This window comes from Emydura macquarii, unplaced genomic scaffold (genome assembly GCF_026122565.2).
Source record: "Emydura macquarii macquarii isolate MOO-44397 ecotype Brisbane River unplaced genomic scaffold, CSIRO-AGI_Emac_v2 contig_1477, whole genome shotgun sequence".
Taxonomy (NCBI): domain Eukaryota; kingdom Metazoa; phylum Chordata; order Testudines; family Chelidae; genus Emydura; species Emydura macquarii.
The window spans coordinates 8,647,769-8,675,365 of record NW_027131614.1 but is presented as its reverse complement, the minus strand read 5'-3'; the positions used below and the strand labels follow the sequence as shown (position 1 = coordinate 8,675,365).

The window sequence follows — 27,597 nt, the reverse complement described above, 5'->3', positions numbered from 1 at the left end:
GCCCCCAAGACCTTATAGTCTAAAGAGATGAGACAGACAAAGGGTGGGAGAAGAACAGAGAGTTGAGGTGACCAAGGTCATGCAGCAGGCCAGTGATAGAAGTGTATACAGCAGCCAAGTCTGTTCAGTCCCAATGTGGTGCCCTTTAACCATGCTGACTCTTGACACCTTTGAAAAGATATCCAGGAGAAGACCTGCTTGCAGGGCCAGATTTTGTTCTCAATTACACTGGTGTAAATCGAGAGTAACACCATTTAAGTCAGTAGAGTTACTCTGGATTTTCACCTGGGTGACCAAGAGCAGATTTGCCTGTTTTTGCCCTGCTGTTGCCTTTCTAGAATCTTGCCTTTTGTCTTCTTTTTACAGTTTGATTAAAAAAAACCTTTGTTTCTGGTCTTGAGAGTTTGTATTTCAAGGTTTGGCCCAGGAGAGCTTTTTAGTTTTTGAATGACAGTCCCTGCTGAAAGCAGGAGGGAGAAAACTGATAGATCAGTGCAACGTGCTGCATGATAATGGGTGGTGGGGGCGGGGAATAAATATTAAATCTGAAAGGAAAAATTAGCACGGAAGCATTTTCAAACAGAGACACATCACCTTTGTCCACAAATAACTAAACATTATTTACTTGCAAAGCTCCAACAGAGTGATTCGTACAGTACAAAATAAAAGTATCAAGACAGTTCCACCCTAGAGAATTTAGAGACCGTTAATGCTTAGCTTATATGACTACTAAGGATGGGTCTGAATTTGAGTAAGAATGGCAAAATCTAGCCTCATATTACTATGTGTAAAACATCCATTTGCACCTATTGCATGTGCAAGCAGCTGGCTAACTGTGTGTGGTCCATGGTCCTCTAGTACATGAAATGTTAGATCTGCTCAGGCTTGTGTGAGCATTATATTACCCATGTGTTGGTGACCTGAAGATGAGACAGATCCAGATATCACTGCTCCTAAAATAGAGTCTGTGTTTTGGAAGCAGAAGAGCCTGCACTCTTTTTCCTGCTCAATATGTCTCTCTGTGTGTAGCCACCGACTCATTACACAAGCAAAAGTACCCTTTCGTGCTGGCAGTTACCCATTTTCCACACAATTACCTGCCTGACATGAATGCACATTTTGCAATTGAAATTTAGGTAAAAATATTTCCAAACATACTTTTTATGGGAGTTAAACACAAAATGTGGGGAAATTATACCTCTCAGTGTTCACCCTCCCACTTCTTGAAAATACCCTTTACCGCAGCTCAAGGATAAAAATTGGGACTTGTTTTAATGGTGGTCAATAACAGCTGGTCATACTTTATTTTAGGTGTCCCGTTGTTAATGTATTAACATTGATCAAAATATATTCATCAAGTGCTTCCATCTTACATACTTTAACTGAAATTTAATTGTAACTCAGCACAATTGATGCATTCATTTGAGACAAAGTACTGTTAATATCTGGTTTAAATAACATGACTCTCTGTATGTCTTTGCTGTGGGATATTAGCTGTATCATTTGCCTCAAAGTTGTACAGTCCTAAAGTAAATACTCAAAAATGTTAAAGAACTTCAAAGGATCTTAATGCTCAAGTAATCCAAAAAGCATTAATCATTCCCCTGCCCTGAAAAGAGAAGCATTTTCATAACTAATTAGTTTACCATAGTAAATAATCCACTGACATTTACAGTAAGTATTCATACTGGAAGTTGAAGTAAATATTATGTTGCATGCAAAACTATAAATAGAATTTTGATGCCAGGCACAGTTTAAACTACTATGGAAAATAGAAGAGCAGTGGCTGTGTGACGTGAGTTTGCAGGTCCATGGCGCACAGTTCTAAAGCTCATGTTACTCATGCTAAAGAAACAGGGATCAAAAGTCACTGGTGTAATTTTGTTAACTCAGAGGTGTTCAACACAACTGTATGTGGTGCATTTTTGTCCAGCTGGCCAGAAGAAAAGGCAACTGGTAGTTGAGGAGGAAATTTACCCAGATGGAGTGGGTAGTTGCTGGAAGTGGATGGATCAGGTTGGATGGCAGTGGTGTTTATGCCGTGGGGAGAGTCTCTGAGAAACCCTCTCACCTTCACACCCATGAAATCTGAAAAAGGAACAGATTCCTTCATGATTCAAAATGTCGAAACGTAGTACATAAAACTTGTGGCAGATGTTCAGTGCAGGTACTTGTTAGGGACGGGCACCTCCTTGTATGGCATCCTTAATCCTCATACGAGGGGAAGGTGGTGCAGTCCCAGGGACAGGATGGCTGAAACCAGGTTGGGGATTACATGAAAATAATTAAAGAAAGAATGATGACCTGCACTGTACAACTTATTGCTGGGTAAACCCAGATATTTTAAGTGAATAAAAGTTGTAGCCTAATTAAACCACATCTTTTTCCCAGCATGGTTGGACACTGAGGTCATGAGACAGTTTCTAAGCAGCAGTATCTTGAAAAAACCCACACGGTTGATTTTTAGCACATCCCAGTTGTGAGGGAGCATAGGGGTTAAAGCACCGGACTGGGCATCAGTGCTCAATGATTCTCGGTTCTGTTCCTAGATTTGCCAATGAACTTTATGAAAGTCATGTGACCACTTTGGTGAAACTGAGACACGGCTTAGAAAGGGAGATAATAGTGTACTTTGCAGGAGTGGTATGAAGCATAATTAATTACAATTTGTAAAGCAATGTGAGGGGATTGGTGCCAGAGAAGTGCCAAGTATTACTATATCGTGGCCAAAGCTGCAGGCTGAGGGCACTACTGATCATGGGTGAACGCTGAAAAATATAGAGCTCTAAACATGCAGCTATAGAGAGCTATGCACTAGTGAGGGTCCCGCTCAGTAAATAACTTATTCCAGCACACCCTTACAATCCTCCTTGACTTTGCTGCGACTCCCATTTCCAGTTAACATTTGTAAACTCAGTTAGGTGGCAAAACTTGCAGATAGCACAATAGTGTGGATAGTCAAGACTAAAGTCTGAGGAACTCTCAGAGGATCCTAACAAAGCTAAGTAAATGGGTAGCTCAGTGTGAGGTGAACTTCGATGTTGACAACGTACAGTAACACATCATGGGAGAAAAAAAATTAGCTGGATGCCGATGCAGTGCTCAGCAGTGGTCAAAAAAAGTGAAGAAAATCATAGAATGCATAAGCACTGTGATGAAGAATAACAGTGAAACTGTTACAAATGTATTATATAAAAGAAAATATAAAAGAAAATACAAAGGTATTATATAAAAGAAAATATAAAAGGAAGGATATTGGAGAAAGAGAGGGTGTTAGATGGGATGAAAATGATTAGAGACACGGAAAAGCATCTGAAGAGATTGAAAGGACAGATTGTTTTGCGTAAGGAGCAGATGAGTCAGAGGGGAATATGTTAGAGGTATACAAAATAATGACTGGAAGAGAAAGTAAATTGGACACTTCAGCCTACTCTCTGACATAATACAAGAGCAACGGGACAAAGAGCAATGGAATGTTTCAGCTCTCTAAGCTGCTGGCAGGCAGCTCTAAACAAAATGAAACAAGTTGTTGCATGATATCTGAAAATATACAATGGATAACTAATGAGGCTGAGATTCAGCAAAGTACTTAAGCGTGTGTGTAACTTTAAGCATGTGAGTAGTTCTATTTGAGTCAGGCTTAAGTGCCTGTCTGAACAGGGGCGTAGGGTGGCATTAAAAAAAATGAAAGTCACTCAAAATTGGAGGAAAATGGTGGCCCCGATAACATGGGAGCCCTAGTATTTAATTCTTTCATTTTCTATTCCAACTCATTTTCTTTGGACCATTCCTAGTTTGACCATCTCTTGCTGTGTGTATGTCAATTGACTGCTTAGGAGAGCCACTTGATGTGGATGTCTCTTGACTGCTGTACTCATTATGAATAATGCTTGTAATTCGCTGGGGTCTGAAAGTATTTTCTATGATGAAAACTTTGGTTTGATTTTCATTCTCCAGTAGAGCTAGGTGATGGGGTGTTCACCACCTCTGAAGGGGTTAAGGTAGCTCAGAAGGGAGCTAACTAACTAGCAGGCTGCATCTGGGAGGAGATTTAAGCTTGAGTGACAAGTTCTAATTGAAAGTAGAGCCCATCTATGCAGAAGTAGGTGCGGGTTTGTGTAAAGCCAACACGTGAGAGCAGAGGATGGCTGCTGTGTGGAAGTCTGTAGTCACTGGCTGAGCCTAGTGTGTAGAGGAGGAAAACCAGGGGAAGCAAAAGCCCTGGGATCCTGAGGGAAGGGTTTATCCAGAGAGGTGGTGGAGAAGAAAGTCTGCAAAGGCAGATGCCCAGGGAAAGGGCAGTGAGGGTTGAGACCGTGCAGACCTTAGCTGCTGATTGTAGGGTGCCTGGTCTGGAACCTGGGGCAGCAGGCAGGCCTGGATTCCCCTACCTGCCACTGGGAAAGTGGCACAGTCTGGAATGAGAAGACTGCCTGGAATGGCACCCAGACAGCTGCTCCAGGACGTCTTTGTTAGGGAAAAGCTGTACAGTGATTGGCTGGAGAGCCATGCCACAAAGAAGAAGCACTGCGGATCCTAGAGAGTAAGACAGGCTGTAGCGTGAGCGAAGGAAAGGGCTAATTCCCAGACACAGTCACAAGGGGTACCCCAGCATGGAGTAGAACCCTGTAACAAGCTGCCTTTTGGGGGGCATTTTTTCTAATTTTGGTGATTGTGCAGGTACCGTGATTGCTACAATTATAAGCCAATGTTTTGATGCTATATAATTGTTGCTTTTCTTTGTCAGTTTTATGTTGGCCAAGTAGGTGAAGTAAAACTTTTTAGCTTTGTTGTTAGAATTATCTGTACTCTCTCGCAATTGGTTTTGCAGGTTCTGCGTTGTGATGCCTATTTGTTAGTCTGTTTTAATCTTCTTGTGATGGTGCATTTGTATTTCTGATGCTGGTTATGTGCAGTTTCTACATGTAATTCCTTCTTTGTTTCACTGATGCATTTGAAATCATGGTGATTGTATGTACAGCTCTCCAGAGGGGTGATGCAAATTCATCCTTTGATTTACTCACAATGGTTGAAAATCATCTAGGCACAAAGGGCTCGATTCACAAAAGGACTTAAGTGCTGAATATCCACGTTAGGCACCTAAATCCAAGAATCAGGCGCCAATGGGATTCATAATCCACTTTCTCCTCCCCCAGCTGCTGTCAAGCCCTGTAGGCACCTAAATTTGCTTGGTAACTACATTTTTGCCACGAAAGTCCCCTAGGCACCTAGGTTTCTGCCTCTGAGCATGTGCATTGCAGCCCCATGCCAGGTGTCTGTATGCCTAAGCCCCAGAGCAATACGACCCGGGGAAAAATGGGCGTTCCGCTGCCCAGCTCACGAGTGCTCAGATCTCACCTACTGGATTGGACCACTTAAGACGAGCTTACCCAAAACAGCTGGGGTGGGAAGACCTCCTTCATAACATGGGAGACCCCCACTTCTAGTCCCCATTCCGCCTGATGGGGAAAAGGGATTTAAACTGAGATCTGCCTGTTCTCAGGTGAGTGCCCTACCTGCTGGCTGTAGGACAATCTGGAATAGGGCTTCCTCAGTGTCTCCTGTTTGAAGCTGTTCCACTGTGGATATTAGAGAAGGGACTGAATCCTGGGTCTCTCACCTACCAAGTGAGTGCTCTTACCAGCAGGTGTGTGCGCATGCATCTCTGACTTTCATTATTTAATCCAAAGTGGAATAGGAGAGACTTCAAGAGCCCTCTAAAACCTCTCTGCCCAATCAGAATATCCCATAGTCCAGTGGTTAGGGCATTTCCCCCTGACAGGTGGGAGATCCCTGTTCAAGTCCCTTTTCCCAGTCAGGTAGATGGGGGACTTGAAGCAGAGGTCTCCAACATCCCAAGCGAGTACCCTAACGGCAGGGCTAAAAATTACAAGGAGGTGGTTGTCCTTTCCCCACTTTTAATGAACTAGTCATTGAACTGATCTGCTTAAATAAACCGAAATGAAGAAAATATTCTCTCTCCAGTGCAGAAGAAGCTACTGCTGTCCAGAGCTGGTTCAGCACTTTCAACGAATTCTAATTTCAGGTGCTTAAACAGTGACTTCCACCAGTGCAGTGGTTTAACTTCCTTTAAAACTGGGCAGCAAACAGGTACGGCTTCCTATTTTTTGTGCTTGATTGAAATGATTTGAATAAATTGTGGAAAGTTTAGGGCTTAACATAGGTTGTCAATTTCAAATTTAATTAAGTTTCTTTTTTAAAAGCAAACCTGTATTTAATTTAAATAAAGCTCCGACTTTTTTAATATTTAAAAAAATAGCCTGTTATCCATCCTGCACTTGACCAACCAGTCACATGACCTTCATCCTCCCCACCTGGGTAGGTGAGTTAAGCTTGTGACAGTCTTTGTGCCACTGTTGATGGGGTATTAACTAAATCCTTAATAATGTGATTGAATTAATGTAATAAATATCTTTTTTTAAAATCAATTTCCAATTGCTTATTTATGTTCCAACCATTCTGAGATTTTTTTTTAATTAGAAATTGAAGTTTTCTGCTCTTTCTGTTGAAGCCTGTAAATTTATCAATGGGAAGATGTAAGCCACCTAAAGTTTGGTCTATGTGAACTTTTCAAATGGATGGGTATTCAATTTGGAATCATATGATACTGACAAGAATAGTGCCTGTGAAGTCAAGCAGAAATAATGCCTAGCATTTCAGTGTCCTTAAACAACCTGTATGTTTCAGAAAATATCACAGAGATTTATTGGGGGGAGAGATGTAGGAAAGGCTGAGGATATCATTTGTATCTTTCAAACCACTAATGAGCAGGATGGAAATGAAGTCCTTTGAAGTCTCTCAGACTGAGTGGTGTGAATACTTCCTATCTATTCCTTCTGTTGCTTTTCTTTTGAGCAGTGCCAGTCCCTCTTAAATCCAATGTGTCAAACTAAAGGACTAAACAAACTTAATCTTTCAGCTGCAAAAAGGAAGAATAGTTGTAGAATTGCTTGAAAACGTAGAGTAATAGTGCTATATTCTGTATTTCTCTATCACCTTTATTATGTGGACCTAAAAGCCAAATGTGACTGAATTAAATGAACTAATTTATTTATATTTCTTTTATTAAACTTCATAAAACTCCCATGAGGCAGGTAAAACAGGGTTACTTACCAGTAATTGTTGTTCTTCGAGATCTGTTGCTCCATTCCAATATAGGTGAGTGCATGCCACTGTGCACGGGTTCCCGGAACTTTTTTCCCCTCAGCAGACCCCGTAGGGTCGGTCAGCTCTGGTGCCCCCTGGATCCCCGAGCATATGCCGCGGTATATGAGGCATTGCCGACCCTACGGCCCCTCAGTCCCTTCTTTCTGCCAACTCTGACTGCGGGGACGGAGGGTGGGTGTGGAATGGATATGAGCAACCCATCTCGAAGAACAACAGTTACTGGTGAGTAACTGTGTTTTCTACTTAGAGTGATTGCTCATATCCATTCCAATATAGGTGATTAAAAAGCATTACGTTGGAGGTGAGTAGGAATTACCGGTGAGCTGCCCTCAGCACGGCTCTTCCGAATCCTGTATCCTCTCTCGCCTGCTGAACGATGGCGTAGTGGGATGTGAAGGTGTGCATCGATGACCAGATGGCGGCTTTGCAGATGTCCTGCAGGGGCACCCTCTCCAGGAAGGCTGCAGACGAGGCCTGAGCTCTGGTTGAGTGCGCTGTGATAACACCTGGAAGTGGCACATTCACCTGCTCATAGCAGCACTTGATGCAGGAGGTGATCCACGCGAAGATGCGCTGTTGATATAAAACATGGCTGCGGTGTTGTCCGTCAGCACTTGTACCACCCTGCCCGTCAGGAACCTGAGAAACACCTTGCATTCCAGTCTGATGGCCCTGAGTTCTTTTACATTTATGTGCAGGTGCCTCTCCTCCCCTGTCCAGAGCCCCTGAGTGCCCAGGTTGACGCTGATGTGGGCTCCCCACCCCACATCCGAGGCATCGGAGATCAGGGTGACCGACGGGGCCAGATCCCTGAAAGAGACGGCCCTCTACACTGCTTCGGGGGTCCTTCACCAGTTCAGGGAGGCTAGGACTGACAGGGGGACCATGACCATCCTGTTCAAGGGGTGTCTGCTCGGCACATATGCCGAGGCCAACCATGCCTGTAGTGGCCTGAGTTTGAGACGAGCTAGCTGCACTATGTATGTGCAGGCTGCCATGTGTCCTAACAGCTGTAGGCAGTGTCTGGCTGTTGTCGTGGGGCACCGGTGCAGCTGGGCGATAATCGCAGCATAGCCTCGAACCGAGGTTGTGGGAGGAAGGCTCTGGCCTGGGAAGCATCCAGGGTGGTCCCAATGAAATCTATGCGCTGCACCAGGGATAGAGTTGATTTCTGCTCGTTTATGAGCAGACCCAACCTGCTGCATGTGGCACAGGTAAGGGTCACACTGTCCGGTATGTGGGACCTTGACCTGCCTTTGATTAGCCAGTCGTCCAGATAGGGGAAAATCTGCACACCTCTGCACCTCAGGTGAGCAGCCACTACCACCATACACTTGGTGAATACCATGGGGGCCGATGAGAGGCCAAATTGATAATGGGAACCAGCCACCGTAAATCGAAGAAAGCGTCTGTGGCTGGGAAGGATAGATACATGGAAGTATGCATCCTTCAGATTGAGGGCGGCATACCAATCTCCTGGATCCAAAGCAGGAATAATGGAGGCTAGGGAGACCATGTGAAACCTGAGTCGCCTGATGTACTTGTTTAGCCGGCACAGGTCTAATATGGGTCTCAGACCCCCCTTCGCCTTGGGGATGAGGATATACCTGGAATAGAATCCTTTCCCTTTTTCGTTTTTGGGGACCATCTCCACTGCCCCCCGATCGAGGAGGGTGACTACCTCCTGCAAGAGGAGTTGCTCGTGAGAGGGGTCCCTGAAGAGTGACGGTGGGGTCGGGTTGTTTGGGGGGGGGGAGATATGTGAATTGGAGGGCATATCTTCGGAGAACTATTCCAAGGACCCAACGGTCTGATGTAATGTTTGCCCATTCTCTGTAGAAGGGCCTTAGTTTGTCCAGGAAAGACGGGGCAGATCCAGGGAGACAGTAGGAGTGCCCACCCTCGGGTGCACCATCAAAATCGCCCCCTCTTATTGCCCGAGCCGTTGGGGGGCCCTTGCTGGGAGGCTGGGGATGAGCTAGGAAGCCTGTTTCACCTTCTGAACCCCCTGTTTCTGTCCCTGCCCCTATTGGGCTGAAAGGGCCTAGGCGGTGACCTAGGTTGTTGTTGGGCCTGGGGCTGCGACTGCTGCTTAGAAGCCTGGGGCGTATACAGGCCCAGGGTGCGAAGCGTGGCCCCTGAGTTTTTAAGGCCATGCAGCTTCGCGTCAGTCTTGTCCGAAAACAGGCCTGACCCGTCAAAGGGGAGGTCCTGAATCGACTGCTGCACCTCCTAGGATAGCTCTGAGGATTGCAGCCACGAGCACCACCTCATGGTGATGGCAGAGACCATGGCCCTGCTCGCTGAGTCTGCAGCGTCACTGGCGGTTTGAAGCGCCGCCCCAGCCACTGTGATCCCCTTGTCGAGGACCGTGGCGAAGTCCACTGCCTGGTCTTGGGGCAACGCCTCAGCAAACCTCCGGAGGGAATCCCAGAGGTTAAAGTTATACCATCAGGGCCTGGTGGTTCGCAAATCTAAACTGGAGTTCCGCAGTCGAATAAGCCTTTCTCCCAAACGAGTCCAGTTTCTTTTCTTCTTATTTTTGGGAATGGACCCTTGATACCCCTGCCTGTCCCGCTGGTTGGCTACATCCACCACCAGGGTTCCCGGGGCTGGGTGGGTAAAGAGGAACTCAAACCATTCAGCCGGGACAGAGTATTTTTTCTCGGCCCCCTTAGATGTAGGAGCGACCAAGGCCGGGGTTTGCCACAGGGCCTTGGCAATTTTAAGGACCCTGTTGTGAACTGGTAGGACTACCCTTGATGGGCCCTCTGCTCCCAGCACGTTGAAGAGGGTATCCTCTTCCTCTGCTAGTTCCTTAACCTCCAGGTTCAAGTTAGAGGCCACCCTCTTAAGCAGCTCCTGGTGTTCCCTGAAATCTCTCAGTAGCGCCCTGTGGTCTCTGGAGGCTGCTTCATCTGGGGAGGAGGAGGAGGAGGACTGCTGCTTCTCGTCACCCTGGAGATGGGTCCCTGTGGAGGGTCCCTCCCCTGGGTCTGATTCCTCATCCGAGGAATGGCCCTTGTGATTCTTATCCGGTGCAGGAGGCACCGACTGGACCCCTGATGATGTGACGGACACTGCCCCTTCTCCCATTTGTAGCCCCCATGGGCCCCAGTAAGGCCATTGCCATTGACCCTGGGGCCAACCCAGGGCTGGCATTGGCACTGGCTGAGGAGCCTCGTGGTGGCATTGGCTGGTCCCCCAAGCATCCTTGCTTTTCCGGGAGCCCAAGCCACTGGAGCAGTGGCGCCAAGCTTGCCTTCGACCCTTGGTGCCGCTCCGTGCCAGGGATCGACCTCTCAACGACTCCAAGGTGCCGGACGAGGATCGCCTCCGCCTCCTCGAACGGTACGATGAGAGGTGCTGCGTCCTGAAGAGCTCGATGAGGATGCCTGCCGCCTCAGCACCAACGACTTCTGGTGTTGCTTGCCTCTAGGGGAATGGGAATGGTGCTGCCGGGATCCTCGTGGTGCCGAACCTGACTCTGAAGACCGGGATCTGCATCGCAGTGGGGTGGGCGAGCCCTTCGGTGCTGAGCTCCCAGCCGATAATCGGGTCCAGTGCCGCCTGGTCGTGTAAGAATGGCTCGGTACCGGGGACTGGGAGCATGAACTGTCCCTGTGCCGCGAGGCAGCCCTCGAGCGGCGCTGCCTTGTCCGCGTTGCCTCCAGCACTGGGGACCGACTTTGGTGCCGCGGGGAGGATCAGCTCGATGCGTTAGACTCAGAGCTGCTGAGAGGGGAGCCGCCACTCTCTACCCTCGGTGTCCGTCTGGCGGGAGACTCTTCCACCCTTGCTGGGGGTCTCAACCAGCCTTCAGGGGGACCCAGCACGGGTTTGCCCCAGGACACCAGCCCTCTCTCCCTCGGCGGCAGTTGGAGGTGTAGGCAAGGCCATCAGGGCTCTTGCTGCTTGACAAGTCTCTGGTGACGATGGCAACTTCAGGGGCACTCTCCCACTCCCAGGAGTCGGGGGAGGCTCCCTGCTTGGAGATGCAGGCGCCGGAGCAAACTCTATGGGCCGTGGCTGGTGCACCTCCGCACTCGACCCCGCCCATACCGATTGCGCAGTGGAGTGTGTGCGCTCCATGTGCTGCCTCTTCTTTTCTTTGGCACCGGAGATGCCTCTCTGTGCCAAGTAGACTGGTGGTGCACTCTACACTGAGGAAATGCTCGGTGCCAAGGTGGATTGAGGTGGCTTGGAGGCTGGGCGGAGCGCCTCTTCCATCAAGATGGCTTTCAGTCTAATGTCCCGCTCTTTCTGGGTCCTTGGCTTGAAAACCTTACAAATTTTGCATTTTTCCTTCCGGTGCTGCTCTCCCAGGCACTTGAGGCAGCGACTGTGAGGGTCACTACGCGAAAAAGTCTTGCCGCAAGAGGCACAAGGCTTAAAGCCAGGTGACCCAGGCATTGCCCGGCCACCCTAAGCTCTTGAGGGCTTCTATTCTATTACTAAACTACTCTACTTAACAGTACTTAACACTTAACTAACTATGCAACAACAACAAAGATCAACAAGGGGAATGGTACTTGTGAGAAGTAAGAGACGTTCCAGCAACCGATACAGGCAGAAAGAGGGGACTGAGGGGCCGTAGGATCGGCGGTGCCTCATATACCGCAGCATGTGCGCGAGGCTCCAGGGGGCACCAGAGCCGACCCTACAGGATCTGCTGAGGGGAATAAAGTTCTGGGAACCCGTGCCTGGTGGCGTGCACTCACCTATATTGGAATGGACATAAGCAATCACTCAAAGTAGAAGTATTATTTCCATTTTATAGGGAAACAGGCAATTGGTGACTCTGAGCTCATATTGTTGCTTGTCCAAATGCTCTCTACAAAATTTGGCCAGTTAGAGCTTTTCCCTTATCACATATTAACTAGTAACAATTACTGTCTGACAATAGGCATGACATATTTTGACTGTAACTGTATTTTCTATGATTTATACATGCTATTGAATAATAATAATTATTCTGATCAACAAAAAGGTGATTGACCAATAAACATAAAGTATATAAAAATGGGATTCGTGCTATGTATACATCATCAGGATGATGCGCTCTAGATGTGACTTCATGAAGAACCCTCCAATAAACACTGTGTTTTTAAAATATATGGACTACTAAGGATTTCGGTTTATAAGACTATTCCAGAGTAACGTGCTTAAAACTGATCATGGATTTCAAGTATCTCCAAAGTTTGGGGGTGTTAAGATCAGAGACTTTTGAATGGCTTAGTGTAATAATTGGTGAGCCATGAAATATAGATCTGGGATAGTTCTGAATAATCTCAGTCCCCAAAGGTGCAAAAGGAGAGGTGTTCAGAACCATTTTCAGTTGAGGTAAATCCACATTTGGAGACTGCTTAGTTAGTATCACAGAAATCATTTATACAATTAAAAAAATCATCTATGTGAACTGCTGCACGGAAATGACATCACTACATCAACTAAGTCCAAGTTATTCCAGTTCTTGAAAATGATCAATGAACTGGTACTTAGCATGCTTTTTAGGAAGTAGGTAGTTCATAGAGTGGTGGTGGAACGGGACAGGATGATACAAACATTGGTCACAGTCAGGTCCTCATATCAAGATGCTTCCTTCACATGGGGGTTTAGATAGTAGAATGCAAATTTATCAAAACCCCTTTACTTTAAAACTGCAAGTGATTTCCTGTTTCTTGGCTCCCCTAGCCTTGACTCCTACTTATGTGAACTTCTGGTTATTTAAACAAATGTCATGTCTCCATGGGTGTTATGAAATTCTGGATCAGATAGTATATGGGATCCTACTGTACTAAAGCATTCAAAATGGCACAGGAAAGAATATATATGTACACATGCATATGCAACCTGGACTGACTACTTAATGAACTTGGAGGGAGACCTGAGTGAGTCTCTTTGCACAACGAGAAGGACTAGAAGAATAGGAAATAATAACACAGCATGAAAGCATATGCCATGCCAAGTACTTCATGACAAATACTGCTCCCAAGCACCTGGCAAGCACAATTCATTCATTTTCCAAATGTCACTGGGTAGTCAGTTCCTCAGGACATTCCCTCCTAACACAGGGATACTTGATAGGTACAATCAGCAAGAATTTGGCCTCCAGTCTTGTTCTGCTGTCATGTGCAAACTGTAAGGACAGAACTACAGCTTGATTCTGTTTTTGTCTTGGAAGTGGGAACTCTTTGATGATGGCCTTGATGTTTTTTACTTTCCCATTAATGTAACACAACATGTCGACAGAGCTTTGAGAGAAGCATATTTGGAATATTGAAAATATCTTTTAGGTGCCTAGCCACAACTGGCTCCTGGTATAGTATGCAAATTATTAGCGGCATGCTGTAGTCACCTAGCTTTTAAGGGGAGAGTGAAAGCACACACAGCTGTGATGGGGATATGCGGTGTGTACTGAATGCCAATATGGAGGGCAGCAATGGAAATACAAGTTAATGTTTCAGACTGCTTTCTGGAGTGAGTGTAGAATGCATCAGACCTCCATGTTATTGGCTAACCTAATGGGGGTTGCTCTCCTAGCTCACTCGGCAGAGGGTTAGAGGCTTGTGCTTTTGAATTCACGTACATGCAGTAGCTGACAGCTGCGGTTTCTTTCTGAGTACAGGATGAGGCCATCGACTGTGGGTACTTGAACTGAAGATTCTGAAGTGGTGTTACAGGAAAAGACAGCCTAAGCTCTACAACACACAAAAAGTGAAACGGTAAGGATTCTTCTGACTCAAGCTAACCACCCCAGTTGTATAATTTTTGTTTTGTCTGTCAGTAATTTTAGTTGTAACTTAGAAGTCACTGCATAACTGGTGGATGGTCTTACTCCAAATTCCTAGCTTGTTATGCTTGTAAGATAGTAGGATGCTGAGAAATATATTGGATGCATTTTCTGTTGCTTTATTTCAGATATGATCCGTCAGTTCAGGATCCCAATCGAGTGTTCTCTGTTATGTCTTACAGAGGATAACTGTATAAATGATATAGAAGCTATAAAGTTTTTCTGTAGGTTACCCACATATAACTTCTCTAGCCAGTTTTTAAGTTGCAAGTATAGCTTCAATGTTTAGAATATTACTTCTTGTACAAACAGTGTTTGAATTTATTTGGTTCCATAGATGAAACCTAAAATCTTTGATTGCTTGCTATTAAAAATAAATTAAAATACTGCTCCTTTTTAAGGCTAAAAATACATTTCTTCTACTTTCGCTTTTCTTTCAGTAAAGATGGCTGTCATTTGGGATGGAGAGATTGGGTTAAACTCCCTTTTATAACTGACAGTCAACCAATAAGGTATTGGTTATGAGGGGCACAAAGCTATTTCCCCTCATGATTACAGAAGGTTTTTGTTCGCATATTCGTACTTACAAGATCCATCTAGAATATGGAAGCTACAGCCAGTCCATCTCCATTTATATGGGTCACTCCAGATTTTCAGTTTGTATAATTATTAAAGCCACTCCAAGCAATGAGAAGCAAATAGATGCAAGGCAAACATGACTGGTACATAACCAATGGTGGTCATCTGCATATTATGGTTATATACCTATCTTATTAATCTACTTACCTATCTATCATCACTGTAGGATGTGAGTGTCTAATCTCCTGGTGATGGATGAAGAAGTGGTGTACATGCTGATCCTCTGAGATCCCTTAGCTGCCTTTAATACTTTTGATTCTGAGATCCAGCCATTGTCCCTAGCAGTGGTAAGTAGAATTGCTTTTAAGTGCTCTTTCTGATTGAGAGACCCACAAAGGTAGTACTGGGCAATTATTTGTCTGCCTCAAAGTCACTCTCATGCAAAGTACCACATGGTTTTATCTGGTCATCCTGCCTGTGAGTGGACCATGAGGCTTGTAGTATAGAATCACAGAAATGTAGGACTGGAAGGCACCTCAAGAGATCATCTAGTCCGCCCCCTGTGCGAGGCTGGATTAAGTATACTTATGTATATCTATTAAGTTTGCTGTGACTCAAAGCTCTGTCTCTAATCACTTAACCCAGTTAGTGCAGATGAGTGATTTACACAGAGTCTGAGACTGGGCCTTGGATGAAGACTAATTGATTAAAGCCCAGCTCAGAAAGCTGTGAGGGGGCTGGTCAAAAGCTGTTTTCTGGAAGGAATTCTAACACTGGAATTCCTCCTCTTGGTTCTGGATTTGCTCATCCTTTGTGCCTATTGCAAGGCTCATCTTTTCTCTCAGCCTTTCAGTAGGGGATGGGTTGAGAAATGAATGGTGAGAAGTTATTATTTGATGGCACGAAATGTTTACAGTGTTACTTATGGTCATATATTTATACACACACACACATATATATATATACACACACACATATACACGTGCACATACTTGGATATTTACTCTGGGGTATTTTAATGTCTGTGCAAGTACACAGAGCTTTGACTGGTGCTCCTGAAATAGATCTAAAAAATGAAATATAACTTTCTGCAATAGGACACTCCCTATTTTTAAAAATTATCCAGAAAAGATTGCTTAAAAATCTTCTTTGGTCATTGCTGGAAGATCACAATGTCTGATCTCCAACAGATAGGGCCATTGGATGCCATTCAAACAGTAGAGTCTGATCTCCAACTATGAGTCATCTTCACCCCAAGTAAATCACATGGAAATAACTAGGATATTAGAAAAGGAGAAAGAGATAAAAAGAGAATTTGTTAGCAATACTTCTGTAGCAAGCAGATGTTAGAAAGCTTTTTCACGTTACATAATCTCGTGTGTGACTCACAATGTGTATGTAACATTTGGTACAAAAAAGAATGGCCATAAATACTGAGTACATTTTTGCAATCTCAGGTGTTATTCACATAGCAGAAAATGTATAGTTTTGTGTTTTTGAGTTCTTTAATTTAGGGAGCTGCATGCTTATCTGGATGGTTTTTATTTTCTTCTTTCTGTGTTTTATCACAACTTTATTAATAGCAGGAAAACCATTGGTTAAAGTGTTTTCCTCAGAGCCATTTTATGCAATCAGTCAATATAAGCTATTACCGCTGTGTTTGCATTATTGACTCCTTTCAGTGGAACTCAAGCCATGGGGTAACTTTAACAGCAAGCTGACTGATCGAACACAGAAAAGTAAGCAACTTCTAGCTTACTAACTATAAAGAACTTAGTAATATAATGGGCCCATAGTGGCTCTCCCCATTTCTGTGCATGGATGGGGCCCCTCTGCACACAGGTCTCTCACTGCTGCATGGAAAAAGGGGCTCAGCTACCTCCGAGGCATCAACCCCACCCCATTACAGATTCTGAGGAGAGCACTTTGTGGAAATGGGCTGAAGGAAGAAGGCCAGTGAGGGGCAAGACTGTGAAGGATGCTCATCCTCTCCCCCCCGCCTCCTGGCCCCATACGGGTTCCTTGGAAAAGATGCCTCAGTATTAATTTCCCCAGCAATTTCCAACATCCCTTACGCTGTTTTATAAGGGGGACTGTCCTGCTTGGAAAGCTATTCTTTGGCTCCTCCTCCCTTCTGTATAGGGACATCCCAATGGGCAGGAGGCACCAATAGGAGTGGCACAGTGGTGCTCTGGGATATATCGTGAAGCTGTATTTCCCCTCCTTACCCCGACCTTGCAGCCTTACACGTGAATTACACTCGTCTGCTCTCCTTCACTCCAAATAAGGGGGAAACAACATAGGCAAAGCTCCCATTGACATCAGTAGGGCCAGGAGTTGGCCCAAGGACTCTAATATTTTCGGCATATGTGCACTAATGTTAACCAACAGTTGTAAAGTACATGGAAGGGCACATGGAAGGGTTAAGCCAGACTCCACTTTGCTATAGTAACACCCTCTGTTCTTCTAACTGGAGTTACAGCCCAAGATATCCTTTCTCCTTTATTTAGCCCTCATTCAGAGGTCTTGTTTATAGTGATAACACTATGATCTTCCAATACATGGAGATCCCTTACAGGTGGAATTCTGCTTAGAAATATTCTTGTCTCAACTAGCAGATTCAGCACATGGTCAGAAATCTTACTTGTTTTACAGTAGCACGTAGTGGGCCAGGATCCCATTGCGCGAGGCACTGTGCAAACAGAGAACAAAAAGACAGCTGATATGCACCCTTGGGTGTGCGTCACTCTGTGGTTAGCAGAATGATGGCAGGTCATAGCAGTGATTGGTTTATTAAGATTTCAGATAACAGGACAGCAAAGTGTTTGGTTTTTTTAAAAATAAATAATTAGAAGCAACTCCTGGCTCTACACGCTAAGGGAACGTTTGCCGTTGATTTCAGTGCGGTTGGAGTTCACCCTAGGACGAGATCGTAAATCAACATGTATGTGTGCAAGTCACACATTCAAACATTTGAGCTGGATTACAGGGTGTGTGTAGGCTAGTTAATCATCTCCAAATAGTCCCAGTTCTGGTATATTTTGCCCTGGGAATTTGTTAGGTTTAAGACAAACTTGCAGAAAAGTGAGCTGGTTCTAAAGCCATTCCCTGTTCAGTGTCTGTTCTTTCTCTGTCAAGTTGCAGAGCTGGATGTTTTCATGTGCATTTAAAAATGAAACACTTGTATTAAGCTCTTCAGTGGTGTCTTTCAGTGAAACTAATACAGCTTGCACATTAGAAAAGGGGACAATTCTTCTCTTGAATTCACTGACTTGTATCAGAGAAGACCAGGTCATAGAAACACCATGAACTGTATTTTGTGATTATGAAAAATCTGGAATTCAGCTCTCTAATTATCTTCTGCATAATCTCCCCTCTCCCAGCTTTGATTTAAATCACAATAAAACCAGTCTCGTAGAGGCAGCTTGAAAACAATATATTGCTTCTCCTCTATTTGTTGCTCCTCTTTAATTTATATTACACTCACAAGCTAAAAGTGTAAAATGTAAACACTACATGGTTCTCCACCTTTCCCAGTGCAGTCTGGTAAATCAGGTGCAACGGATGGTGGAAGGATGGGGTTGTGGAAGCCCACTCTAATGAGCAAGAATGAATTTGCAGCACAGGGTATTTTTTCCCCAGGAGCTCCTGTGTTCATTTCTCAAGTCCAAAAATAATGATCACACCACATAGTCCAGTGTAAATCAAGAACCCCCAGAGGATTCCTTGGTCTTCCCTGTTGGAGTCAGCTGCAGCAAGCTGTCCATTCTTCTTCATGATTTTATCAAAGACCTTTGAAACCTCTCAATACTGAGGCTGAAAAAGGCAGATAACTGTTCCACTACAATCATTTATACTATCAAGATGGCAAGACTACGGTAGCTAATCAAATCACTAATCTTACATGGGAGATAGTGAGTGATTTAAATATAGGTTTGAATATTAGGGTATAAAGAAACAGCCTTAGAGTGTAGATATAGGCCAGTGACACAAACACATACATTTACAGTGCAGTAAGTGAAGTTCCATCTTCTCATGTCAGCAGTGAATTTAGCCCAGCATCGACTAAGCAGCATACCTAACATGACACTCCTGAAGGAAGTCTGCTCCAAAGAAAAAAACCTCTATGCACAGTATTTTAAAATTCTTCAAAATTTGTCAATAAATAAATGCGGAGGCTCCAGCACGGCAGTGGGGAGCACAGGCCGCCTGGAGGTGGGAGATGACCCTGCAGTCCCCCATCCTTCCAGGACAGGGACTCAGCAGTGAGGCTGCACCTGACCCTGACACAGCGCAAGGGCCGGGCTTGCCTCAGAAAAACAGGCAGGCTCAGCCCAGCAGGATCCAAGTGTGGAGGGCCATAGTGTGGGGGATCCAGGTGTGGGGTGAGAGGGGGCTGTGTGGGGCAGTCTGGATGCAGGCAGCTCAGTGGGGGATCTGAATGCACAAGGGCTTGTTGGGGGATTCCAGGTGCAGGAGTGCTGGGACTCTGTGGGGGGGGGGGGGTCCAGATGAAGGTGGTGGGGGTTCAGTAGTGGGAGGGGGGGGCAAGTAAGGGGATGGGGTTCAGTAGTAGGGCGTGTTGGGGGAGTGGGGCTTGGTCAGGTGTGGGTCTGGGAGCTGCTGATTGGGTTTCAGTGGGCTGGGGGTCCACGTGACTCAGCAGGGCATTGCAAGAGGGTGGATCTCATTAGGGGTGTTTGATGGGCCTGCTTAACGGGGGAGCCCCAGCTGCTGCCGAGGGAACTTTGCAGGCCAGACTTCCGCTTCCCCATCCCATCCCACTGCCCTCACTGCCACATCCCTCTGTCCTATCCCGCCCCCTTGTCTCTGCCCCTCTATCCCAGCCCCTTTCTCTCTGCCCCCCTCAACCTGCCCCACCAGGGGCACTCACTGTTGTACAGAAAACAGGATGGCACACAGAAGGGTGCACAACCAGCACTAGGACCCAGGAAGCGGCATCGAGCCGAGGAGCATCCTGCTTCAGCTGGGCAGCTCTACACTTAAAGAAATGGTGTTGGGAGGGCCAGTGGCAGATGATCCCCTGTGCCCCCCCCACACCTGGCCTCTGTTTGGGGGGGTCAGTGCCCCCACTAATGACACCCAGGGGCATTCCCAGTCCCCCCTTCCTGTGCGGCTTTCCTTTGCTTCCCCGATATTTTCTGCGAGGAAGCATGATTTCTACACATGTGCAGAATCCCCCCCAGGAATAATATGAGAAGGATTTTATTTATTTGGGAAATGAAAGATGTGTGTGAAGAAGAGATGTGTATTGGGCTCTTGGCTCAATATGAGAGATTAGTTGTAAGGAAAGAGAAATGAACAAGGATGGGGCAAGCTTTTCATAAGAGATTAGCCTCTTTAGGAAACATTGCAAAATCTTCCTCTTCAAAAAGTCCTTTCCACCATCAGACTAATGCTCATTCACTAACAAACACCCCTAGCACCCAACACATCAATCTAAACAAAAACAAGTAAATACATGAAATCTAAACAACCAGAACCAAAAATCCCCTCTTCCACATAGTTTTTACCCCAAAAAGGGAGAAGTGGCAAAGACTCTACGAACTTGCCTAGGGACTAGGCTATTATTGATTTTACATGGAAGATGCTCAGATACTATGGGCAGCAAAGTCCTTAAGCTAGATACAAGTAAAGTTTTTATTTCCTCTCCCCCGCCATCTCATCCGTTCTTTGGGCTGTCCCCGTTAAAAGCCTAGTATGATGGAGATGATTATACATGCTTTCCATTCACTTCCGCGAGAGTAGCTCATAAAGTTCTAATATGTCCTTCTTGTTTGCAGATGCCACTTCTGCTAGTTGTTTTCTGCGCAGAAAAACACCAGGATATGTGCACTGCAGAATGTGAGAGATACTGCAGTTGTCTCAACTACAGTAGATTAGCATACGCAATCCCTTATTCTGTTTAACACTTTCTATTCTTCAACCTCGTCACTATTTCTGTGAATATTAAACCAGAGGATTTGAAAATGTTACTGGGTTAAGTTAATCTTCTTCCATTTGCTCCTTGTTTAGTGGCTAACCTTTGATTGGAGGACAGTGTACTGTGCCATCTCCTCTGATTATATGAGCCCTAATGAGCTATTGAACCATTTTTATATTCGTCAGAACCATATCTTATTAATCTATGGTAACTAAGAATATGACGCTATATAGTAGTGACTACCTGCAGGCTTGTTGTTCTTTTCAGAATAATTTATCGTACAGCTGAACTACCTTACTACAGTTCTTAGTTACTGTGTAGTAACATTACATGTAAATGGTTGTATAAATATATATTTCTAGGCTTGTTATGGAAATGGTTTATACTATGTATTTGAGATGGTGGTTTTGATAATGGAAGCCACAGGGCCAGGGCTCCATTGAATTCACTTTTCCTTTCGATGTCCCACCATTAGAGTGGAAATCTTTTTAGTTTGTCTGTCTTCCCATCAGATAAAAAGAAAGGAGCAGAGAATGAATAAAGAACTATGTGCTAGGAAGACATGATAACTGAGATTTTAACATCCTTCGGTGCCTCATAATAGTCCATTCTCTGTATTGTGTCCACTGAATATACTGTGTAATCAAATAAATTAATACAATGTAATTACACATGAGATAATTAACATAGCTGAAAAAGATGTCACTGTAACAATGTCCCTGTTCTGTTCCTAGAGTTTGTAGAAAAAGTTCCTATTCATCCCCAGATTCAGAGCATGTCTTGAATTTTGAGAATTAGAAGTGTTGGTAAGCAGGGAGAGACTGTAGTTTGGATATGATTATGCGAACACTTTCTCCTGTATTTCTGCATAAACCCTTCACTTGTTACTAGGGGGATTTACATATGAATTATTACATCTTAACATTCACAGTCCTGTAGAAATACTTCATGTCACTTAAATCTCAATTTTGAAGAGTATTGTATGGGTCAAAAAGTGGCAGCAGAAGAGATGGTTCAGTTTAAAAAATGTTTGACAATATGTATCTCTTCACTATACTCAGGAACTTATTTTTCTCCATGTAAACAATTAAAACTTCTTTTAGAGAAGGGCTTGCTGTGCAGATAAACATTCTTGCAGCTTTATGAAGGTAGAGTTTATTTAAAACATAGCAGGAACAACTGCTCCTAAAATATATATTTCCATTAAAAGGAAGCTCCTGAAAACTTTGCTTATTCTCCTTCCTGTTTGAACATTAAACTGGTATCAGTTGGTAACAACTGAAATGAGAAACAGAGAGGGAGTAAAACTCTGTAGCAACCTACTCACTATACAACCCTGCTGGCTTTAATGACGTTTTATATGCTATGCTTAGTCTGTGTAGAGTTCTGGCCCAGAGAGTGTTGAATCTACTTGTTAAATTTGGACCCATACAGACCATAAGAATGAGGGAGGTTTATAACATTTTGTAGACTGTCACATAAAGAGCTATGGGGACACAATTCACTTATTGGTTAAATCAGGATTTAGTAACCTTCCCCTATTAATGACAATAGATCTGAAATTATATAAAAGTCCTATTTGTGAACAGAAAAAGGAAGAGCAACCACATAAGGAAGCTATCCACCAGTTTTAACTTTCTTCTGCTTAGAAGTGAAATTTCCCTGGATGAAATACTGACCTTATTGAAGACAAGAGAGAAATTCCCATGGACCTCCAAGGAGCCAGGATCTGCCCATTCTGTTGGCAGATTTCTTGTTTGTGGAATATGGGAGACATTTTCCCTGGAAAAATATCTGCAGTATACTGTTCGCATGAACAGAAAAACCCATCTGCAACTCTTAATAACCAACTTTTTATTAGAGCAAATATAGTTGTGGAAACTGTACATTATACATTTTGGGTTCCAGAATTATAAATACAGAAACTCTGACATAAAGAGTTCTTTTTTTTTTTTTCACAGCAAGAAACTTTCAATAGACAAAGTGACATTATTAAGTATATTGGCAGGGTTCATGTGCTGTCCAAAATGTAGTGTACAGTATAACAACCAATTATAAATAGCCTTTCATGTAAAATACAGCTGTGCACATTTTAGAAAAATACCAACAATTTGTTTTGAGCTTTGTTTTAAAAAAGCTTATAAATCATACATCTTTATAAATTGTACTAACATGCTTAAATTTATAAACATTTTCAGAAGCTGATTGCCTCATTATTTTCAGAGCATAAAGTATTTGAAATAAACATTGAATAAGAATTAAATGTCAGTTACAAAATTAGTTCCCTATGTAAGGAGACATCGGAGGAGGGGCAGGAAGGAGCACTTATCCCTTACATCAAGGCTTACAGTAACTTTTTAAAATTTGTTCTCATTGCAAAATTACTTTCCTAAATTTAAAAGTAAAACATGATTTGACTTATTTTTTAAAATAAATAAATATACAAGTTATTTTCATTTGCTCTCTTTCTGCTTTCTTCTTTATTCCACACTGGTCAAAACACAGGATTCTCAACATACCTCTGCAAAAAACACCATTGTGTTACTGCCCTGCACTGAGCTGTTTCAGGCTACACAATATTCATTCCATACCTATGTTACGTTATGTGCTGCATCAAAAGATACCTAATGTAGCTTTTAAGAAACTTCTCCATTAAACCATGCAAACAATTATAAAGATTACAAATGATCAGAAACTAAAAAGTATGAAATCTTTTCTAACAAGATAAAATAAACCATATTCTAAGCCCTTTTTATTTGAAAGTAAATATTTTAATTTAAAATGCTCACACCAGGTAAACTTCTGTAAGTAAATAAGCATGCTTTTGAGTAATATAGGGTACTGTAATTACAGTGTAATGGCACATGAAAAAACACAGATCACATCCGCATAACACAGGACTGTAAAACTACTTAAGACAAACGTTCCAAATAAAAATGTCTGTGGCTCTTTCTTTGTTGAGGTAAAATTATATATGGACTTTAAAGGCATCAAATTGAGAAACAATCATTTTAACGGCTCTAAATGCTTTACCTGAATGTAATCAACACAAAGCTAGTATTTTAAAATTAATAATAATTTTGTATGAAGTATCTAGCTTAGCTTTCATTGGCATCCATGTCCGCTTGGACAAGACGTGACTTTAACAACTAGAAAATATCTCAATGTTGAAATACAATCATTCAAATCACTGATTACCACAACACTGGAGTCAGAGAAAAACCATGCAAACCTTGAATCCTATTTCTCAGGATATTCTGCCTCCTTTTTCTAATGAACTGGTAATGCCTGAAGATTCTCACTATTATAAATTGGCTTGCTATTGACACAGCATTTGAGCATTTTTGGAAGATCTAAAGGACAGCTTAAAACTTTGCTGTTACTGTATATTACCTGCTAAACCTTAAAGCCTTTACAGGTTTAGGAAAACGAGTTTCAAGAATTGTACCTTCAGATAAAAAATATATATATGTATAATATAGATTATAGCTTCTGCTGCTAGATGCAACTAGTAAATTTCTCCAGGTTGCACTACATGCTATATTATGGCTATACATCAGGTTTAATAAACAGCAAAAAACAGAATCATGCACAAGCAAATGAAATTCAATCTCCCAGACCATTGCAGGAGATGTTAAAAGCAGCAGGTAACGGAATAAGACTGGTGAGTGATGCTGCTAACTATTTCTTCTAATGAGATAGGAGTGAACGCTGGAATCACTTCCACAGCAACTGAATCCTCTGACCACATTCCTCTGGCAGTCGTTTTCCCATCTCCCTACTAAAAACATCAGACGGTAAAATAGTAAAGCAGCTGTTAGCTTCCATCAACAAAAAGTGCAGCTCCGTACATTTCCAGTTTAGTCACACACTGCTGGAACAGATGGAATAGCCAATGCACTTCACTAGGTGGGCTGCTTCAGCAGATTTTTGTTGTTGTTTTCCAACATGGCTGTTTGCTTCAGCTTCCAAAGGACCCCAGAGGCACAAATCATCATCAGAGAAACTGATCAGGCCCCCTGGCTGAAGTGTCATCTCTCTTGCGTCCCATCCTAATGCCAAGCCTCCTTCCCTGTGTCTGAGTACGACTGGTGCCATTTAAAAGGCTGATGACATAATTGCAGAGAATTGTGGGCTAACACCACTAGTTGTCATGACTTCACTGAAGGGTCAAAACAATTATATCATTAAGTAACTATGTTGAATCACATTCAGGCATAGCTAAAATTAAAGTAGGGAACATTAAAAGTTTGTAAATCTTTATAATTTGAACTGGGGAATCAAACTGATTTGGATAGGGTGATCTTATATAAAAAACAAGACCTTTCTTACCTTCTCTAATTCCAGTCAAGTTAGAAAATGGACAAAAAGAATGGCTAAACCAATATTCAACAGCATTACCAGGGCAATCATAACTGAGTTAGGACCCTGAAAATACAATAAAATGGGTTTTGATTACATTTTTTAAATGAAAATATCACGCAGGCCTGAACATAATGCAGGTTCTAAATGAAGTCATAAGAGCAAATACATATTATGACCTTGTCTTGATCTTTTTAAACCTTCCTCTGAAAGATTAATTACCTCTAAAAGTACAGCTACTGCTCCTGATAAACAAAGCATTTAAACTCATTATTTCTTGCATTCAGCTGTGCTAGATATCGTGTGTAAAATGTAATGGATGCTGTACATGCAGGTGAAATTAAATGTGGTATCATTAGGGTTTAATCAAGTCAGGATTTAGTTGTTTTTCTGGGAAGTGTGATTGTGAAAAGAAAACAAAATAGTGCAAGACAAAAACTATGCCAATTTTTAAAAACAAAACTTGGACTTAAAAAACAATTATATATAGCACCTCTTCCCTAAGTTAGGCCTCTTCAAAGACTCCAACCTCTCTTTAAAGTAGAAAATATAACTGTGTAATGTAAAATAATACACCCTGGCAGTACTCTCACTGGAATTTCCTCTTTCCCTTTCCTCTGCAGGTAGTTTGGCTAACAAAAAAGACATGATAGCTATCCCCTAGAAATCTTTTAATAAAGATTTAAATTGTAATTTTAACAGCTGCAGAATTACAGACCTGCTCCTGATCCTATAGACACTGATGGCAAAATTCCCTTACTTTGTAAATGTAAATGATCAATTTGATAGAGAAATGAATAAATCAAAAAACACCCCTCCCCTGGCGAAATCTAAATTTTATTAAAAAGATAGACTCTTAATATTTGTATGCTTTCTTCATCTTTATATGAAATAGATGACTAGAGATTCTGATTAGCCTTGTGATATGTCCAGCTGCTTTTTTTTTAAACAGATATCATTTGTACAGATGCTCATTTATAACTAGCTTGGAATATACATTTAACAGATGAGATGTCTGTGTTTTTGGGTTCTCCTTTTAAAATCTTTGGTTGACTATGACATATTTACTCAGAGACTTACATGTGATTTAACTTTTAAAAAGTGCATATTCACTGCTAGTAAAAAAACCAAAGAAAACCACCTCACTTACAAAATGTATTCCTAAATCACAAATGGAAAATACAAATGATCAACGCTACAATACAACACCTGAGCAGGGCAAAATCATTGCACCTATTGATGAGACTATCACTCTTAAGATCAAAAGAGAGAGAAACATATTTAACTGGATATTAAACAAGAATTTACTGACTTATTGCAAATGTCAGCTATTGTAAAATTCTTTCACATTTAATGGCAATGGTTGACATCAACCATAAAATCCCTGGAATGTTACAGGTTGAGAAGCTTCTTACTGTAGACTTCTGTTTGCTAGAATACTGTAATGGCAAAGCCTATCTTAAATGAACAGTATTTGTGCTAATATCACATCAGATAGTATTAAACAAATTTTTAGAGATAAGGTTACAATCAAACACTTACTACCAGGCCTACTGCTTGCTACTGTAAGTAGTTTCATACAAGACAATCAGAACAGTATTTGCGGTGATGAGCAGTAGACCTGCATAAGTGTTTTCGAGGATAGGCTCATTGTGCTTACACAGAATCCACTACAGATAGTGGCTGCTGGGGCCTTTAGTCTTGGAGAAATGGAGTTAACAATTAACAGACACCACACATGCTAACTCTCACGAATTTCTCATGAGAGATGTGATTCCTAAGTAAAATTATGCCTCACTCATGATAGGGATCTACCAAATTCACAGCCATGCAAAACATGTCATGGACCATGAAATCTGATTTTCCCAGTGAAATCTGGCAATTGTATGGGAAGGGGGCTCCTACCGTGCGCTGAGCTCCAGCTGCTAGTCCTGGCTGGACAAGGGAGGGACGGGACTTCTCTTCCCCTCCAGGGTGGTACATCCTTACTTCTACGCTGCCTTGCAGCTGCAGAGCTTCCTGCAGCTGGGGGAGGTTCCTGGAGGTGGGTCTGACCCAGCCTCGGGGATGGCCCCTGCAGGGGAAGAGGAAAGTCCTATCCCTGCCCAGCCCTGCCAAGAATCGCAGCTAGAGCCTGGCGCAGTGCATGGTAGGAGCCCCTGGCTGGCGCACCCCCAGCCCTGCCCTTCCCTGGCTCTAGGTCCAGTACTCAGGAGTTAAAGGGCCCTTAGGCTGGTTGTGGAAGGGGAACCAGGGCATCTCTGTCCATGGGGCCCTTGAGCAGTCAACCACCCGAAAGGCCGACCCCTCCCAAGTGAGAAGCCCCTCCCTCCAATATCTTGTGACCCTCACACCCGCGCTGCCCCTGGTGGCCCTGTCTTTACAGCTGGCCAACAGCCGCTGCTCTCCGGACAACCACCTCTGAAGGCAGAGCTCCCCACAGCAGCAGTGCAAAAATAAGGGTGGCAACACCGTGACACTCCCCCCCACGACCTCCTTTTGGGTTGGGACCCCCCACTGTTACAACACCCTGAAATTTCAGATATAAACACCCAAAACTGTGAAACTGACTATTTATAAAGTCCTATGACTGTGAAATTGACCAAAATGGATTGTGAATTTGTTAGGCCCCTACTCATGATTTTGTGATAGAACTCTCAAAGCTCGGGATTTTTTTTTTGAGCCCTGTGTGGCAGGGTGCTAGCTATCAGCCCCGAGTGACTGCTTCCCT

The 27,597-nt window shown here is 43.4% G+C and overlaps 1 protein-coding gene and 1 long non-coding RNA gene across 10 annotated transcripts in view; one reads left to right on the top strand and one right to left on the bottom strand.

Moving 5' to 3' along the window:
* Positions 1-20,553, top strand: part of LOC137156695 (uncharacterized) — an 83,794-nt gene extending 63,241 nt beyond the window's left edge. For 4 of the 8 annotated variants that reach the window (XR_010920861.1, XR_010920856.1, XR_010920863.1 and 1 more), the window contains exons 2-4: positions 13,817-13,913; positions 14,787-14,907; positions 20,365-20,553. This is a non-coding gene — a long non-coding RNA (uncharacterized lncRNA). Of the gene's footprint in view, positions 1-5,589; positions 5,628-5,985; positions 6,112-13,816; positions 13,914-14,786; positions 14,908-20,364 lie in introns of those variants that run through there. The other 4 variants (XR_010920857.1, XR_010920858.1, XR_010920860.1 and 1 more) reach the window with 3 other exon arrangements.
* A 1,802-nt stretch (positions 20,554-22,355) lies between these two features.
* Positions 22,356-27,597, bottom strand: part of JPH1 (junctophilin 1) — a 100,241-nt gene continuing 94,999 nt past the window's right edge. Inside the window, exons 5-6 of one of the 2 annotated variants that reach the window (XM_067553594.1) lie at positions 24,837-24,932; positions 22,356-24,666 (exon numbers count right to left, since the gene is read on the bottom strand). In XM_067553594.1, coding sequence (XP_067409695.1) covers positions 24,852-24,932 — 81 coding nt within the window. In that variant the 3' untranslated portion in view covers positions 22,356-24,666; positions 24,837-24,851. Of the gene's footprint in view, positions 24,667-24,836; positions 24,933-27,597 lie in introns of those variants that run through there. The other variant, XM_067553599.1, reaches the window with a different exon arrangement.